Below are 17460 nucleotides of genomic sequence, written 5' to 3'. Positions count from 1 at the left end.
GAAATCCTGTAGTTTTAATATTCCCATAAAGTGGTAATGCTCTTTGAGTTGCCACTTAGCCAGCAATGGCCTAGAACAACCAGTGATATTAAAGGTATATCCACCATGGTAAAGACTGTGCAGCAAAGTCATCAATGATATAGAACTTTTCAAGACTAAAGAGGAAATGTGGTTGTGGTGCTTGACAATAAGGTCTGACTTTTATAAAATGATTTGGATTGTCTTCTGGGGATCTGGTCAGTAGTTGGAGACAGATGGACCAGCCAACCAACAATGCCATTCCCAGCCCTTACTGCTAAAAGGGCAAAAAAGGATCCTTTGAGTCTGGGATATATAACAGATCAATAACATCTGACCTCACATTGGTGGTAATCTCATAGACACAGGCAGGCATTTGAACAGACAAAAATATTATATGCAGTTTGACAAGTCATCAGGTAGACAGTCTTGTCTATGTTTCCAGAACAACAGGCAGCAAACAGTGTACCTTTCGAAGTGAGATGCCCTAATGTGCTGCTTACTGCTGGGTACTGACATAATATCCTGACATGTACCAGTATATCTAAAATTGTTTCTTTTCTTCTGTATTAAAAATCCTCCTCTAGTGGCTCTCCATCCCGTTATCTGTTTATACTGTCAACCGGTACGGTTTTCCCCCCAACAATGAGGACTGCCTGCAGTGTGTTTTATATGGAGTAATGTTCATTAATGTATGCTTTGAAAGCCATACATTACTATGGCACCTGCATAAGTAGCCACATTAGTAGTAGTAAGAAAAAGATGATTGCAGGAAAACTTGAAATGAAACTGGCATAGACTGTGACTATGGTTCAGGGATAATTCGCTCCTCATTGTCCTTACTGAGCTGAAATGGCAGACAGGCAGGAAGACATACTTAATAAAACAGCACCGGCTCAACAAGCAGTTATTGAATAAAAATATTCTCTAGTTGGCTCTGTTCAAATGCGTGGCAGGCAAGCGTGCAGAAAGACAGTCAGTGAAGCAGACAGACAGTCCGTGACCAGCTGGTAATGTTCAGACACACAGGCAGCCGGTTATTCAGTCAGGTTTCAGCACCATGTTCTCTTGTCTGTCCTCTGGGAGCCCCCGTCTCCTCTTACCGAGATGTGTGAAAAACTCAATCACAGCCCCCGGCCCCCAGCTGGGTAGGGTCGCAGTAATTAAACTACATCACTCAGCCCCACGAGAAGGCTGCGTTTCTCCATTTTCTTCTCTTTTTCTCAACTACCTCTGTGTCCACCTCTGTGTTATTTCATTTTGGTTGTTTCTCTGATGTTGAACATTTTGGGATATGGCTTTGGCTCACTTAAAGGGACAGTTCACCCCAAAATCAAAAATACACATTTTACTCTATACTCTTACCTGTAGTTATCCATCTAAATTGTTTTGGTGTGAGTTGCTGAGTTTTAGAAATATCAGAGATGTCTGCCTTCTCTCCAATATTATGGAGCTAAATGGCACTCGGCCTGTTGTGCTCAAGGCCCCCGAAAAATAAATTTGAAAAAGCCAACAGCAATATCTCTTTCCAGAAATTATGAACTGATTACTCAAGATAATCCACAGACCTGGTTATGAGCAGTTTTATGTACTATGGTACAGGGGTGCTCAACTGATGAGGATACCATTAATGTTTAAATCCTACGCTGTGATAAGCACAAGCACAAGCACACTTCCTTCTACGCAGTGATATGATACAGTTAGGTTGAAACAAGAGAGTTCTTACATGAAACTGCTCACAATAAGGTCTGTGGATTATCTTGAGAAACCCTAACCTTATTTTTTCACAAGCCGAGTGCCATCTGGTTCCATCACAATATATTGGAGAGAAGGCAGGCGTCTCTGTGGTCGATATCTCCAAAACACTGCCTCTCACACCAAAGCAATATAGATGGATAAATATCACAACAGGTAAGAGGGAAATATGTATTTTTGATTTGAGGATAAACTGTCCCTTTAAGTTAGACAATGCAAACAGCCCTGTCCTTACCTTCAAAAGCTGTTATGGCCTGTTAGCAGTTGCCAATTTACACATCTCGTAGCAACGTTAGCATTCATTTGGAGTTATGTTTCTGTCCAACTGTTGAATATAATTCCAATATTCACTCTTATTTTAGCTCTGATTTGGTTAGAGGTGAGAGGTGGCTCTTTTTCACCAGCCAGTCTTCATCAATGTGGAGCTTGGTACTGGACAAGTAGAGTACGGTGGGTTTAACAGACTTTGTTTGCTTAAAACAGCTTCCTGCTGCTGGAAACAAGGTTTATGGGGAGACAAAACCAAAATGAAATTAACTGTACAACTAAAAGCTGAAAGAGGCTAAAATGCTCCATTGGTAATGCAATACAAAAGGATTGATTCACAGAGCTTGAATTTCCAATATTGAACTGTAAAGTCTCATATTTAACGGGTAGTACTGTGTTTTCTCACCTTTCTCCTGCTAAGCACCCATTGGACACTTTACACCTCCATTCATGTGTAAGAAAGCTCATCCATTGAACCGCGAGGAGGAAAAGTGTAATTCAGTTCTAAAAGCATGTCCATTTAAGTGAACATGATTATAGGTCACATTGTTTTTGCATGAAGAACAAAAATGAACAGACAGCTGAAGTGAAGGATGTGTCCATCCCTACAGATTTTGATGGGCAGCATGAATCACTCTTATCTCTCTGTGTCGTTCTTCTATTGTTTCTTCAAGGTTAAATAAGTTCAGGTTATATTTATACTCCAGCGATAAAGGCTGAATCACAGCATCTGGATATAATGAACCACACAGGAAATGGTTACTTAATTGTGTACTGTATGTGTGAATTTGTAGCCCTAGGAGGAAGTCATGTGTCTTTTTCTGCTTTTGTATGAATATGTGTCTTTGTAAATATATTTGTTTATTTTTTTCTTTTTGTTATTGAGTGGTCCGACCCTGAAGATGAGCAAAATGGTTGTACCTGTGTGTGACAATACGGAGGAAAGTGGCACGTGGCTCTGTGTGTGTGAGCGAGTGACAGACGATAGCATCACCCTCCATATTTCCTGTGCCACTGTCTGGCGCCCACATGGATATATTGTGGTGATGATAAAGGGATATTAAAACTCATAGCTTCTTCTTCAGCTTGCTCCCTGACTGACTGTCTGTCTACACAGTCATCACATCATCCCTTCACAGGCAAATGCGCACACACAAGGACATTAGAATGGACACACACAGACATACATGTGCGCACTTAGCAGAACAAAGTGAGTTATTGATTGTAGAGGGTATAAAAGCAGCACAGAGGGATGATTCATGTTTTTATATCCTCTTTTCAGTCTGTTTCTTCAGGTCAAAGGGGCTTTATGTACTGTGAATAGACTATTCTTGTTTGCTCCTCATTTGTCCATTAACGTTATACCCAGTATAGTAAAAAAATTTAATCACTGGTCTGACTTGTGTTTGTTGTTTTATGGCACAATGTGCAACGTGAAGAACTGCAAGCCTGAAATATGGGCTGCAAATTTTTTTAAATCAACTATGCAATGTGCGAACTATACCATGTTTTTTTTCCTGCACTAGTTGCAAAGAAACTAGCTGTTTAACTAACTATAATGATTATTCTCACACAAGATCCATGATAAAATAGATACATAAAACGAGAAACACATGGTAAAAATAGCATATTGTAGTACAGAGAAGTACAGGATCAGATAGGCGACACTGCCCCACCTGGGTGTCTCCTTTGATGTGTGATTGACAGTCATTAGTTCAATTAATGATGACAGGAGGTGACCTCTCGTCTGCTGTGAGGTGTTGGACAGTGCAGTGACTATTACAGGTGAAACATGTACATCTGGAGGATTCAATCTGGTCATTAGGAGCTCATCTCAGTCAGACATACATTGCCGTAGCAACCTACGGCACGTGGTGGTTGTTGTGTCTGCTGCTGTTATTGATTTTATTTGCATCTAATTAAAACGTCCATACCATCTTGGCATCTAGACTTCAACAAGTAAAATTCTAAAAGTCGATGGTGATAAGGATCCCCTGAATGGTCAACAAATGATAGGGCACGAAGGGTTATGGGATACTGCAAAAGACACACATGGTTGTGCCCTCCAAATCTGGGCAAAGGCTGTATTTCTCAGCAGAGTCTGGAGGCGCCTTTGATTTGATTTCGGGTTTGAAAGTTTTTGATTCTTTGCAGTGAAGTTTCTGTGAATGCATGCTCATGCTGGTGTGTGGGTAATGAGGCTCTTTTTCCATACGCACTTTAAGTTATCCCTCAGCTCTAATGTCTCACTTTGCTGTTCCTCCCTCTCACTGCTTATTTCTTTATCGAGGTTTCCTACGTGGAGCTGAAAATTATAAAACAGTATGATACATAAAAATAATCATTTGCACGTGGGAAAGTGATGAGAAAATAATAAAAAGCAGCATCTGAAAATCCATCACTGTCTGAAAATGTGATCAACTGCGACGCCTGTGTATGAAACTTGTATAAAACAATATATTCTATATTACAAAACAGGCACTTTCATCCCAGCGGACTGATTTCACCCATAATGATAATTCCCATAAAGCACAGATGTGCTTTATCTGTTACCATGCCAACTGGTAACCAGGGAGCAATAAGCGACCTTTCTTGTTTTCTACTTTTTCTTTCTTTAGTGTGTGTGTGTGTGTGTGTGTGTGTGTGTGTGTGTGTGTGTGTGTGTGTGTGTGTGTGTGTGTACTGTATTTCTTTCAGTTACACAAGAGTGTGTGCTTCCCTCTACATAAAAGCTATTGTATCCTTGAGGATTTTCTTCTTGCTGTGGGGCACACGACGGTACTTGAGACCGTACTGAGAGGTTTAAAAATCATACCCATTTGGGATGTTATAAATAATGTTTTGAAAAACACATCATGAATACAGTTTCCAGTAAAAAAAAAAAGGCAAAGGTGTAGGTTTTGTTTTAAAGTGTAGGGTGGGGTGGATCTAATTTTGTAAACAATGTACATTTGCTTGCTGTAGACTGCCCTCAAGGATATTACGAAGGTATATATACACACACACACACACACACACACACACGTGTGTTATGTCCATAACTTTTTGCAACAGCAAATAAAGACATAGAAAGCCAGAGTCAAAATGTTGATAAGAGTATCTTAGCTTCCTTGAAAGCTTGTAGAGACGTATCATTCCTTCGTAAATTGCCTTGTGAAGTGCAGTCTCCCAAAGTAGGGAATGTTTAGGAATGTCTCTTAGATTCCAGATCAAATTAATATCATTCCTGGTCGCGGTTCACTTAGCATCAATATGTTTACAGTAATTCTTATTTTTTTTTTATTCCTCCTCCTCTCTTTTTGTTGACCCCTCTCTCTCTCTCTCTCTCTCTCTCTCTCTCTCTCTCTCTCTCTCTCTCTCTCTCTCTCTCCTTAGCCTAGAGCATGTGGGTTTTTTTTTCTTTCTGTGTGTTTCAGTGGAGCACTTAAGCTCCCCCTCTGTGTACAGCCTGTAATGACGGCTGCCAGCTGTGGCTCAATGGCCATCACACACACACACACACACACACACACTCACACTCACTCACCACAGTGTGCCGTTCCTCGACTTGTAGGTAAAAGCAGATATAAACGGCATATGATGTAATCAGACACATATGTGATCAACCTGTGTGTGTGTGTGTGTGTGTGTGTGTGTGTGTGTGTGTGCGTGTGCGTGTGTGTGTGCGTGTGTGGGGGGGGGGTTATTTGTACTAGTGCTGAATTATTTTATCATTGTAAATTGAATATATTTCTGTTTTCGACATTTAGAAGACACCTTGGGCTCTGGGAGACTATAATTTGCATTTTTTTCATTACTCTTACACACAACAATAAATCAATTAATTGAAAAAATAAACAACAGAATAAACATTAATGAAAACTGTTAGCTGCAGCTCTCTTTGACCAATCTAGCATAAAATGAAATTTTTAATGAATCAGTGGAAAAACCCAAGGCACTCTGTTTCTTAGGTTCCTTGGAAAAGTACCCAGTTGTCCTGTTATTTCTGTTACTGCTACAGTGATTAGTTAATTAATCAATTAGTCGATTGATTCAGTAGAATGTAATCAACGATGATGCTGGTCACTGTAAATTGATTATCTTTGGGTGGACAAAACAATCATTTTGGAGAAGCTTTGTGAAAGACTTTTTGTTTATGTTTACAGTTTTCTGACATTTTATACACTTTATACATTCATAAATCTACCAGAGAATCAACAGATTAACAAGAATGAAAATGAAAGCTGTAATTGCAGCCCTCGCTGTAGTGCTTAAATTATTAGTTGTTACTCAACCAACATTTGATTATTGATTAATTGTTTTAATTATTGATCAAGCAAAAACATATTTTCTGGTTAGTGTGTGTGACGATTTTGCTGCTTTTTCTACTAACTTTTATACTAATACCTGTCTTTCATTATATAGACTGAAAAATAATTTAATAACATCCAAAAATAGCTGGATTCTTCAGATTATTGATCTTTGTGTCTGTGTGTATGTACAGAATCCTGGCCACGGTGGGTTCGGACTTTGACCTGCGAACACTGCGAGCTGTGAGAGTGCTGAGACCCCTGAAACTCGTGTCAGGAATCCCCAGTAAGTAACATCTGAAGATTTTATGATTTCATTGGAGAGATTATTGTATAGAGAAAGAGGTTTGTAGAAACTCCAGGAACTTTATTGTCCAATTTGCGCCTCAGCTGGGATTTTAGTGTAGGGATTACAGGGCAGCACTCATCCATGATATTTTTCCACCTCTGTTTTTGTGCTTTGATATAGTTGTTGTCCTACGCAGTAGGTGTTACTTTAATTCACTTTGTAAAACTGTTTTAAAAAATATCATACAGCTATATGGGCTAATATCACAGTAAACAGTTCAATACGTAAATGACTCATTGATTATTTTATGAAGTTTTCATTTTGTCTTTTAAATTGGAAAGTTTTCAATAAATGATTGAAATGAGGAGCAGACTTTTATTGAAGCTTGGGTGAGCTACAGTAAAAGGTTGAATTCAATAGTTAAAGGATAATTCCTGTTTATTATAGCTTGGATAGTTGGTTATAATTAAATAAACATTGCTCATCAGTTTAATTACTGAGATCTTGGAGCCTTTAACATTGCTAAAATGAAGTTAGACGGTGAGAGAAACACAAGAAGTCAGAGAGTAGGGGCGCCCGGTTAGCTCAGTGGGTAGAGCTGGTGACCCAAGGCTGAGTCCTTGCTGCAGCAGGCCAGAGTTTAAATCTGACCTGCGGCCCTTTGCTGCATGTCATCCCCTCTCTCTACCCCCTTTCCTGTCTATCTTCAGCTGTAACTATCAAATAAAGGCAATAAAAGGCCAAAAAAATAACTTAAAAAAAAGAAGTGAGAGAGTAAATATCCATTGCAGTTTACAGACCAAATTGGACTTAATTGCAGTGATGTAGCTGTGTCTCAACAATTGCTTTGGTAAGTGCAATGTTATCACAACTGGTAGAACTGATGGCCAAAACATTAAAAATAAGACCCAAGTTGCAATAAACCTTGATTATCCTTTGAAGCGGCATTTTCAAGAAATAGACCAAGCCCTGCTCACACTCTCTCCCCTCCCTTCTCCCGCATCTTTCTCTGTCTCTCAGGTCTCCAGGTGGTGTTGAAGTCCATAATGAAAGCCATGGTTCCTCTGCTTCAGATCGGCCTGCTGCTCTTCTTCGCCATCGTCATGTTTGCCATCATCGGGGTGGAGTTTTACATGGGCAAATTCCACACCACCTGCTTCAGGATAGACACTGGTGAGAGCAACAGATTGGCTGCAGTGTGTGTGTGTGTGTGTGTGTGTGTGTGTGTGTGTGTGTGTGTGTGTGTGTGTGTGTGTGAGCGACACTAACTATCAGCTGAGTTGACGCCAGGAAAAACTTTTTTTCCCTTTCAGCTGTGTTCCTGTATTTGTTACGGATGATAACATATATTGCATTGCATATGTATGCAGGCATCCATAAATGATTCATAAGTTGTAAATGTACATGTGGCAGCGCTGGCAGGCAGTGCGCCTCTATCAACATAACAAACAAGAGCGCAGCAGAATCTTTGACAACCATTTTTCACGTCTTGATTTTGATGAATGGTATTTTCACAGTCTTCAGGTCTTGATTGATAGTTTCCGCTGTAACTCAATAGGGATGCTTATGTACTCAGCCTCCTGATCGAATGCTACCTCAGACGATGTTAATGAGGTTGCAATTCACTAGTTCTATCTTTCTCCTACATCTGAGGGGTGTGCTAGTGGTGATATTGCAGCAGTGTAATACCTGACAGAGAGAGTGGGAGTCGAGCAGCTTCTCTATAACTGTGTTTGCATGTTTTATCTCTTTAAATATAAATATTTACATTACTGCTTACCATTTTCAATTATAGATGCTTTGAAGTTTCAGACTTTTTCAGGCAGCCACAAAAATCTAATTTTGAAGCTTAACTCTTGAAAGTTCCTATAAATGATCGATCACACTGAACATCAAGTTGGTGTTATTTTCTGATGAGATGGTAAGGCAGTTTAATTGCAGATTTATTTGAAAAGTCTGTACTTGATTACCTTGCAATTTCCAAGAAAGCTTCCTGAAAAAGCCTCTGTAATTTGGTACTAATTATAGGTCAAATAAAGTGTTCATTTTGTACAATTCCACTTGTTACAAGTAAATGCCCTTCAGTTAGCTGAACAGCAGTTCAAATGAACAGTTGTAAATTAAGGGGAAGCATACAACTATACAAACATAGAGGCTAATGAGAACGAGAATAATTTCTGTTTTTATTATGCCGCAGTTCATTCAAGTAAATTCCTCTGAAAATCAAACTTCAAAACTTCAACCAGCTATGTAATTATAGAAACTCTCCATATTTGTTAGAGTGTATGCTTGGATGTAATTTATAACCACAGAGAAAGATAGATTTTACATATTTACAGGTGACCTAAAACTGTTCAAGTTGACTGGAAATAGTTGAAAATGTGGCACCACATCTTAATTTCCCTACATAGTGCTTTCCACCATAGAAACCATGACAGTGTAAAAAGTACTAGTAGGTGTACTCAAAATGTCAAACAGTTTTTTTTTTCACAAATAAATGCTTAATGATCACACCACTTTCTAAGTTTGAGAATGCACAAACGGCAACCTTAAATGCAAGTCCATCACACTTGAAACATGTAGCACAACTCTTCTACAGTACACTATGCTCTATTCACCACAATTACACTATCCTGCTTTCATGCTATGAAGGCTGAAAGCTGAAAATATTTAAGAAATGAAGCACAGTCCACTGGAGAAGAGTTGCGTGTTGTGTTTTAAGTCTGAAAAAATCCAAAACACAATTTGTAAAATGGTTAGCGTTACTGTAAAATATTCTCTGCAGGAGCACGAATCACCAAAATCACTGGCTTGGTCTTTTTAATATGTGAAAATAACAAGGAGGGAGAGAGAGACTGTGTCCTTCCCTGTGTTTGCATTAGCATGGCAGCAAAAACCATTGCTGATAAATCACAGCCAGGTTACTATTAAAGTGTAATTATTATACTACAGCATTATAGTAATTATAGAAAACAGTCAGACGGAAATTACCCATTGTGTAATGCAGTGATAAAAATTATGAGAAAGCTTTATTTCCCCACTGCTGGTGTCAACTAGAGTGTGAAGGCGTAACTTGAGGGTTTATTGGCTGGGCCAGCTGTAAAATACGTGTATCTGTTTCTCAGTGTATGTGTGTGTGTGTGTGTTTGTGTGTGTGTGTGTGTGTGTGTTTCAACCCAGTCAGTGTGCTCGTAGTGGTGTGAGCAGTTGTGACAGCCTGCTAATGTACAGTACGTGTGTTATTGAGTTATTTTAGCCACAGAGTCACAGCAGGGTTTGATTAAGCTGAGCAGCACCGGTAACAACTTTCTACATGAAGGTTGCTTCTTTGTGTGTGTGTGTGTGTGTGTGTGTGTGTGTGTGTGTGTGTGTGTGTGTGTGTGTGTGTGTGTCATAAGCTGGTAATGTTGGATGAAGCCATAAAGCCCTTGTGTGCCATGTGTCTGAGTGTGTTTGCATGTTTGTGTTTTTTCAAGTGCGTATTCATCGGGCTTACCTTCACTTGAGCACAAGCTTATTGAAGACCTTGGCTTCTGTCCTTTGCATGGTGGAAAATTGTTTCTTCTTCTCTTTAATTCTCTCTACTGAGATGTTGCATTTAGATAAATAATAATGAGCCATTAATCCAGTTTTGTTTGGGACAAATACATGGACGGATTGAAATGGATAATTTCCCTTGTGACATTAATTAGATTATAAACAAACTCCATAAAGTCCAAAATGATTTAAGATCTTATGTAGTCTGCTGCAAATGTATATTAAGCATTGAAACAGTTTTCAACTTACCAATATCCCATTTACACTTGCACTACTCATTGCATTGAAATTCTGTACTGATACTCACTGTGGTTCACTAAAATATTTACAAGTATTCCTATAAATTTGTTCACATGCACATGAAATTTAATGGCCATCAACAACATGACACTGAAAAGCACACAGCACTATAAAATATGTACTTTATTAAACATATTCTTTATTAATTTACTCTTTTTTCATTATGTAGTGTTTTGTTTCTTGTTTTTCATCAGATAATTTAAACCAGTTTTAACATAAATAAAAGTAAGCAGGCATAAGACAAAGTTTTAAAAAGCAACATCAGTGTCCAATCACTGGGAATAGCATTTTAAAAATTTTCACCTTGATTTTTTTATTTTCACACCTTTTAAATCTAAATAAACACAAATAACATACATTTGTATTTAAAAAAAAAAAAAAAAAACCTCTACTTTTCAACGAGGAACTGCGCCCACCAGGAGAAAATAGAGACCGGAGACGTTCCCTTATCATCCGTGGATGCTGAGTCCGGCTGACACAGCACCTGTCAGTAGGAAGGAAAGGACATATTTCACTGGAGTGACACCTGAGGGATGTTGGCTGTGCAATCTGGCTCTGCAAATCATCGTTAAAACTTGGCACAACTTGTGATCGTGGCGTTATCCCTCATGAAACGCTGGGTGCACAAGGCATCTGTTATACTCAGCACATTTATTCTTTATTCTGATCCCCATCTGCTGACATGTGTGCCAGCACATCCTTTAAACAAACTCTCAGCATCCTCCATGTACTCTGGTACTATCTCTGTAACTCACTGTCACTTAATAATCGCTGAAACCCCAAGCTTTGCTTACTTTGACCACATCCACAACAAGCTGACTAAACCTGAAAACACATCTTTTTCAAATTCACAACAGAGCACAATACTAATCAAAGTTTGCGTTACGGGGTTTCAAGACAAATATGTAAAGACTGACTTCAGACTTAAAACACAACTGTATGTATGTATACCTGAAAATGCACATCCTCAACAATGCTGTGTGTGTGGGTAACATCAGGACTAGATTCGTCACACTGAGGTGTGCATGTAAAGACCAATAAGCAACACTGAAATCATGGTCTGACTCAGGACTCTTCAGCCGGTGTTGTCTGCAGCGTGCTGGCAGCTGTAGCTGCAGCTGTGGTGCACCAGTTGATTCCTCAAGTATAATAAACTGGTTTGAATGAAAGATGTAAGATAAACTGTGATTACAATGGAGATCTCAGTTTTCAGGGGGATAGTAGCAAACACACAATGACACAAAAATGATTTAGAGCTGTGTGTGACTTGTTGGGGATCAACATTAACTCGTCCCTCTCTGGATGGAGAATATCTTTCTTGCTGGTTTTTCATTACAGGAACTGTGACCCAAACCTTTCCATATAGAACCTAGAGTATCTACTGGATGGTAGTGTGGTGTGTCCCTGGGTGTTTCCCCTTTGGAAATGTTCCCATCATGACTGATGACTAATTGTTAGGAGATCATGGGACACATTAGAGCAACGTGAGGTAGCTGGAGAAAGTTGGTGAAGGGGGGTTGCTCTGCTGTTTTGCTGTAGCCATTCTGGGTGCTTGAATCATTCACTTCAAGATATATCTATCCATCCATCCAGTAAATACTCTACAATCAGTTCAAATAAAATCCACCAAATTTACATGTTCACCTGAAAACATAGAAATACATACAGAAAACTCATTCCCTTCCTCTCTTTATTTGTCTTTCGTCAGGTGAGAGAGCAGCAGACTGGCCTTGTGGTCTGGAGCCCCCAGCAAGGACTTGTCCCAATGGGACCGAGTGCAGGGAGTACTGGACTGGACCCAACTTTGGTATCACCAACTTTGACAACATCCTGTTTGCGGTGCTTACTGTGTTCCAGTGTATCACCATGGAGGGTTGGGTGGACATCCTCTACAGCGTGAGTCCCTATGCACTAAAGACCTGTTGCTGTTTGTAGTATAAGCTTGATTTCTTGCTGGCATTTCCTTCATCCACATTTTAAATCTTACCATCTTTGCTTCTAATGGCCAGAGTACCATAAAATGATTGAACCTGTACGTTCCTCAGAGGACGAACCTTTTTTCTACTGCCATCCTCAAAATGTGAAGGCATCTTCTTATCTAATGGGAAGAGTGCCATTAATTTAAACCATGTTGATTTTAATGATCCAGTGGACTAAAGCAGCATCCTCAGGACACGGTTTAGCCAAACCACTGGAGGTTAAGGTTAGACTAACAGAGTAATGTTGTTTTTGCCACCAATCACTTCAATATTTTGGGTTGTAATGGATTTCAGCCTCTAGGAACCACAGGTAAGAGTAAAATCTTATAAAGCTATGAATAATTCATTCAGAGAAGGATTTTGTTGAGCATACACACTTTTTCCACCACTCATGTGCTTAACATTCATATAGAGGCACACATTCACACCTGGGAGCTGCCAACCACAAATCTGTTACCATTGAGCGGCTCCCCTGGAGCATTTGAAGGATTGGTTTGTTGCTGAAGGGCACCTTGAAGGTACTTGGTTATGAGATAGAGAGTGTTATTCATTCATTTTATCCTCTCAGATTTTCCATAGATTTAAACATTACACCCTCCACGCTTAAACCTGCGAACGTTAGACTATCTCATCTTTGATATCTAGCCTTTCTGTGTGTGCGGCTTTGGGGGTGTGGATGTGTGGAAGCCAGCGTGCTGAAGCAGAGATGGTGAACAGGTAAACAAAGGCTCACTTCAGGGTGTCAATGTGCCAGTTTGGGTTCTGCATGGATGGTAGGATAGCTTATTTATTTGTTTATTTTGAACAAAAAGAATGGGATGTCAGTGTGTCAGACACTGTACAAACAAAAGAAGGCAATACCAAAAGCCATACCATCATACCATGAGCATGAAATATATAACATATATAAAATATACATGTTCAAACAACAAATAGTTGTTTTTTTGTTGATACAGAAAACTGTAAACAAGGAACCAAAACCAGGACACGGTAGCAATTATGCATAAGAGAGAGAAAATAAGAAGATTTTCTGTTTTGATTTAATATCTCAATTGTGTTTGCCTCTCTGTTGTAAAATATTCAGCAGCAGTGTAGCATGGTAAGGAAAGGAATGGAAAAATGCATGCACAAATCTGGGTGTCATCTGCATAAAAATGGAAATTTACATTCAGTTCCCGAAGGAATTTGCCAATTGGGAGCAAGTATAGTAAGAAAAAAAAGGGAAAAAGAAACATGTATGTATGGCGGGACACAAAGTGGAGATGTTACGCCAATGAGGCTTGTATCCCAGACAACTGGGTCACTGGGACAATCCCCACCGGCTGTACAAGTTTTTTGTACTTTTTTTCTCTCTGTCACCAACCCAAACAGTTTTGTTATCTAAATGCCAGCACCTCTGTGGTTTTTCAGGGTAGCCAAAAGCATGATAGTGTCTTTTAAAAACACACAATCCTAGAGCACAAAGAGAAAAACAAGAATCCCTAAAGGATGAGGGATGTCCAGCCAAGCAGAACTAAGAAATGTGTCTGGGCCAATCCCACAATGGCTGTCTGACTCAGAGCTTCATCTGTTTTATTTTGTTTTTACCAAATGATCTATGCAAAATTAAGCCTTGTGTATTGGACTCACAGCATCTGCTAAATGACGAGATACAACACAAGCTCCCATTTAAAGACAAAAACAAAGGATATCCAGTGTTTACATGGCCAACAGCGGCTTACTGAAAACATTTTTACTTCGGACATTTTGCATGTACTAGTGAGGTGTAGGGCTATCCTTGACTAAAGATTTAAGACTATAATCAGTTGCCCTACGATGATCCACTCTGCTCTGGTTCTGTCGCTCATTACAACCCTGATAATTTGGCAGTATTGCCCATTGGATCCCCCACTCCTACAATACTCTACTCCTACTACCCCTTCCATCGAGCTCCCAGTCCTCATACAGATAGTTAGTAGGGCAGCTAACTAGCTAGTGGCAGCAGCTAGTACAGTTGACATATGCAACAGTGCACTGTTAAGTGACTCCCTGTGTTACAAGAGAAAAAGTCTGTGTTGCAACAGTCCCATGATACTTACTATATATACATGTAAAAATGTTGTGTGGCTGTATGGATAGAAGAGTGTGTGAGACGGATGACTTTAAAACACAGCTGAAATGCTTTCTGTGCAGAGATGACGTTATTCATAAGGAAAGATGGACTGTTGATCCGTGGTACAAACCTAAACTGCAAACATATTGTCTTATCAAAAATGACATAACCTTATGTGAAGATGAATTTCATGTAAATTTGAAGTCAAAGATCTCTGTGGAAGGTCATGTTCAGGTACCTTACCATCAGCTTGGTAATGTGCCTGATAACTAAGGCAGGGTTAGTGACTTTGTCTGTTTTGTGATGTAGATTTTCAGCGTTACTTTTAATGTCTTTCTAAGGTATTTCTTCTGTTAATGCTAAAAAAAATTAAGTTAAACGTAAGATGGAAGCAGATGAGATAGGGCACTTTGATATTCCACTGGATGCTTTAAATGCATGTTTAGTTATTAAAAAGTCGAAGTTAATGCGGCCATGGTGTATTTCTGTCATATTTCTGAAATATAATCAAATATTCTTGAGCCATTACATTTTACTGGGAAATTATTTATTTGTTGCAGTCTTTGCACTTGTACTTCTTATATATCTCTTCCTATGTTATCTTCTTTTATTCCCTAAACACTTCTCCTTCTCCTTTTCCTGCCTCATTCCTTTCCCCCCTGCTTCTCCTTTCCCAAGAGATAACAGCTAACCGGCACTACACTGTGAGCCACTTAGAGAGCCATCTTTCCTCCTCCTCCTCCTCCTCATCCTCCTCCTCCTTCTTCTTCTTCTTCTTCTTCTTCTTCTTCTTGCTCTTCCTCCTTGTTTCACTCCAAACATCTCCTGTAGCTTTTTCTGGCTCATTATCCTAAGCGCTGCAGACACTGCTGTGATCCAAGAATGCCTTTTCTCTCAGTCGGTAGTTTTTCTTTATATTTCAATCTTTTTCTTTTCCTTCTGCTCAGAGTCATTCCTTTTGATCCACCAGATATTTTTACTGCAGCCTGTCTGTGTGGCTTTAAAAAAAATATTTTAACAATATTTCTTCCTTGCCCCCCTATTCAACCAGTTCTTCTCTCTCTCTCTCTCTCTCTCTCTCTCTCTCTCTCTCTCTCTCTCTCTCTCTACTGCTGAATTTCACCATTCAGTCTTATCTATGTTCCTTCTTTTTTAAGGTGGGAGAGATTTTATATGGCCTTGTAGAGACCATTCACACATCCCGTTGAGGCAGACGAGGCTCATTTGGGGACTGTTTTGATTGGTCTGGTTGCTGCTCTTAAGATTTTACTTCACCACACTCAGACAGCTCATCGAAGAGTGTTTTCACAGTCCACAAGGAGCTTCACTGAAGTGTAACACCCTGCTGACACATGCCTGACACCTATACATCCATCTGTCTGTTTGAGCCTTTGGTGACTCACTCACTGTGCCAGTGGAACATCCGCCTATGGGCTTATGGGTGTAGAAAGTGCCAGTTATCCATTATAAGAACTATGGCCATGTTTGTGACTGGCTGACAAGTGTGTAGGCATGCTTTAACAGGACACCTCAAAAAACTGTTTAACCACTGATCTCAATCCCTGTGCAAGGTATATCTAACAGGCAACTGAAGCAACAGTATTTTCTACAGTTGCTACTTGCTAAGATTCTAGGGATGTCACACGAACCAATACTTTGGTACCAAGTCGATGCCAAAGTCTAATTATAGATATCACTTTTTTTATTTTCTTAATCTATTCCCATCTCTATTTGGCTATGTAGTGTTTCCTTAATTCATCCAAATGCTGTGATATCATGTTGTTTGTCCAACATGCCCATTCTAACAGTTTTGGTTGTTAAAAAACAGTTGTCATTACAGATCGGTTGTACATGGTGGTTACATTTTGTTGATGCGTTTTGATTAACATCATTGTTAGCAGCTCCAAAAGGTACCTGTAATTCACCATCAGAACAGGCCCGAAATGTTCCACAAAGATTTCCCAGAAGAATGTGGCGAACAAAGGAAATAAAAGGCGAAACCATGACAACGCTATGTAGTGGACAAGAGCCATAAGTGTATTTGTGTGAATGCAGTGGAGCATGCATGTATGTCATATATGCATTAATATCTTGAGTCTACGAATGTAGATGCACCCTTGGTAAAGAAGCAGGGGGGAGGGGGAAGCATGAAGCCAGAATAGCATTCAGACGGGGGCTCTATTCTGTGGATTATATACTTTCCTGTTACCCAGCGTTAACCTTGCAGATTGATGACTATGCTACTTCTGCCCCGAGGGGGATCGCTCAGACCTTCCTCTCTAATGGTGCAAAGGAAAATGCAGAGTACCCCTCCCCAACCTCCCTGTCATTACCATCCTGCCCCCTCTTCTTCTTCTCTCCTCATTACTTCCTTTCTGCCGTCCATCCCCCCACTTCCTTCGTAACTTCACCTCCCCCAGCGAGGCCATGTCCCAGGATCCTGTGGTCTCCCAGCAGCTGATTTAGTGGAACGCAGCGCTCCTTTCTGCCATGCTATTCTTCAGCTGGAGGGAGTGGTGACAATGTAGACAGCTGATGGTGCGAGCATGTTCTTACAGGTACCAGTGAGAAGATGAAAAACCCACCAGTGCATTGGTACATTGTTAGTTGTTTTGCAGAGGGTTATCTAAAAAATGCCATTTTTGCCTCAGTGCAACATCATCAGGCAGTTTTTCAAATCTACATAGTACATTACCACAGTTAATTTCAGAGTTGTAAAATCTCATTATTAGTATATTATAGTATTAACTATATCTATTAGTCTAACTGGCCTTCCTGTTTCCTCTCACTGGAACCTGTAACAACGTGCCCACACCAACTCTGCCCCCTGCCTTTATTTAACACAAAGCTGGTTTGATCTCTCGTTAATGCTAATGTGTCTTGGGTTGTGCAATGCAAGTTTCATTGGAATGAATGGGTACGATACAAGTTACA

The 17460-nt window shown here is 39.8% G+C and overlaps 1 protein-coding gene across 8 annotated transcripts in view; it reads left to right on the top strand.

The window, feature by feature from the left end:
• The window catches only part of cacna1bb (calcium channel, voltage-dependent, N type, alpha 1B subunit, b), a 152349-nt gene that overhangs the window by 56453 nt on the left and 78436 nt on the right, over positions 1 to 17460 (top strand). For all 8 annotated transcript variants that reach the window (XM_051412661.1, XM_051412662.1, XM_051412658.1 and 5 more), the window contains exons 6-8: positions 6524 to 6615; positions 7639 to 7791; positions 12164 to 12351. In XM_051412661.1, the coding sequence (XP_051268621.1) occupies positions 6524 to 6615; positions 7639 to 7791; positions 12164 to 12351 (433 nt within the window). The remainder of the gene's footprint in view (positions 1 to 6523; positions 6616 to 7638; positions 7792 to 12163; positions 12352 to 17460) is intronic.

Source organism: Dicentrarchus labrax, unplaced genomic scaffold, assembly GCF_905237075.1.
Source record: "Dicentrarchus labrax unplaced genomic scaffold, dlabrax2021, whole genome shotgun sequence".
In the NCBI taxonomy this organism is placed as follows: Eukaryota; Metazoa; Chordata; class Actinopteri; family Moronidae; genus Dicentrarchus; species Dicentrarchus labrax.
This window is presented reverse-complemented; position numbering and strand designations above follow the sequence as displayed.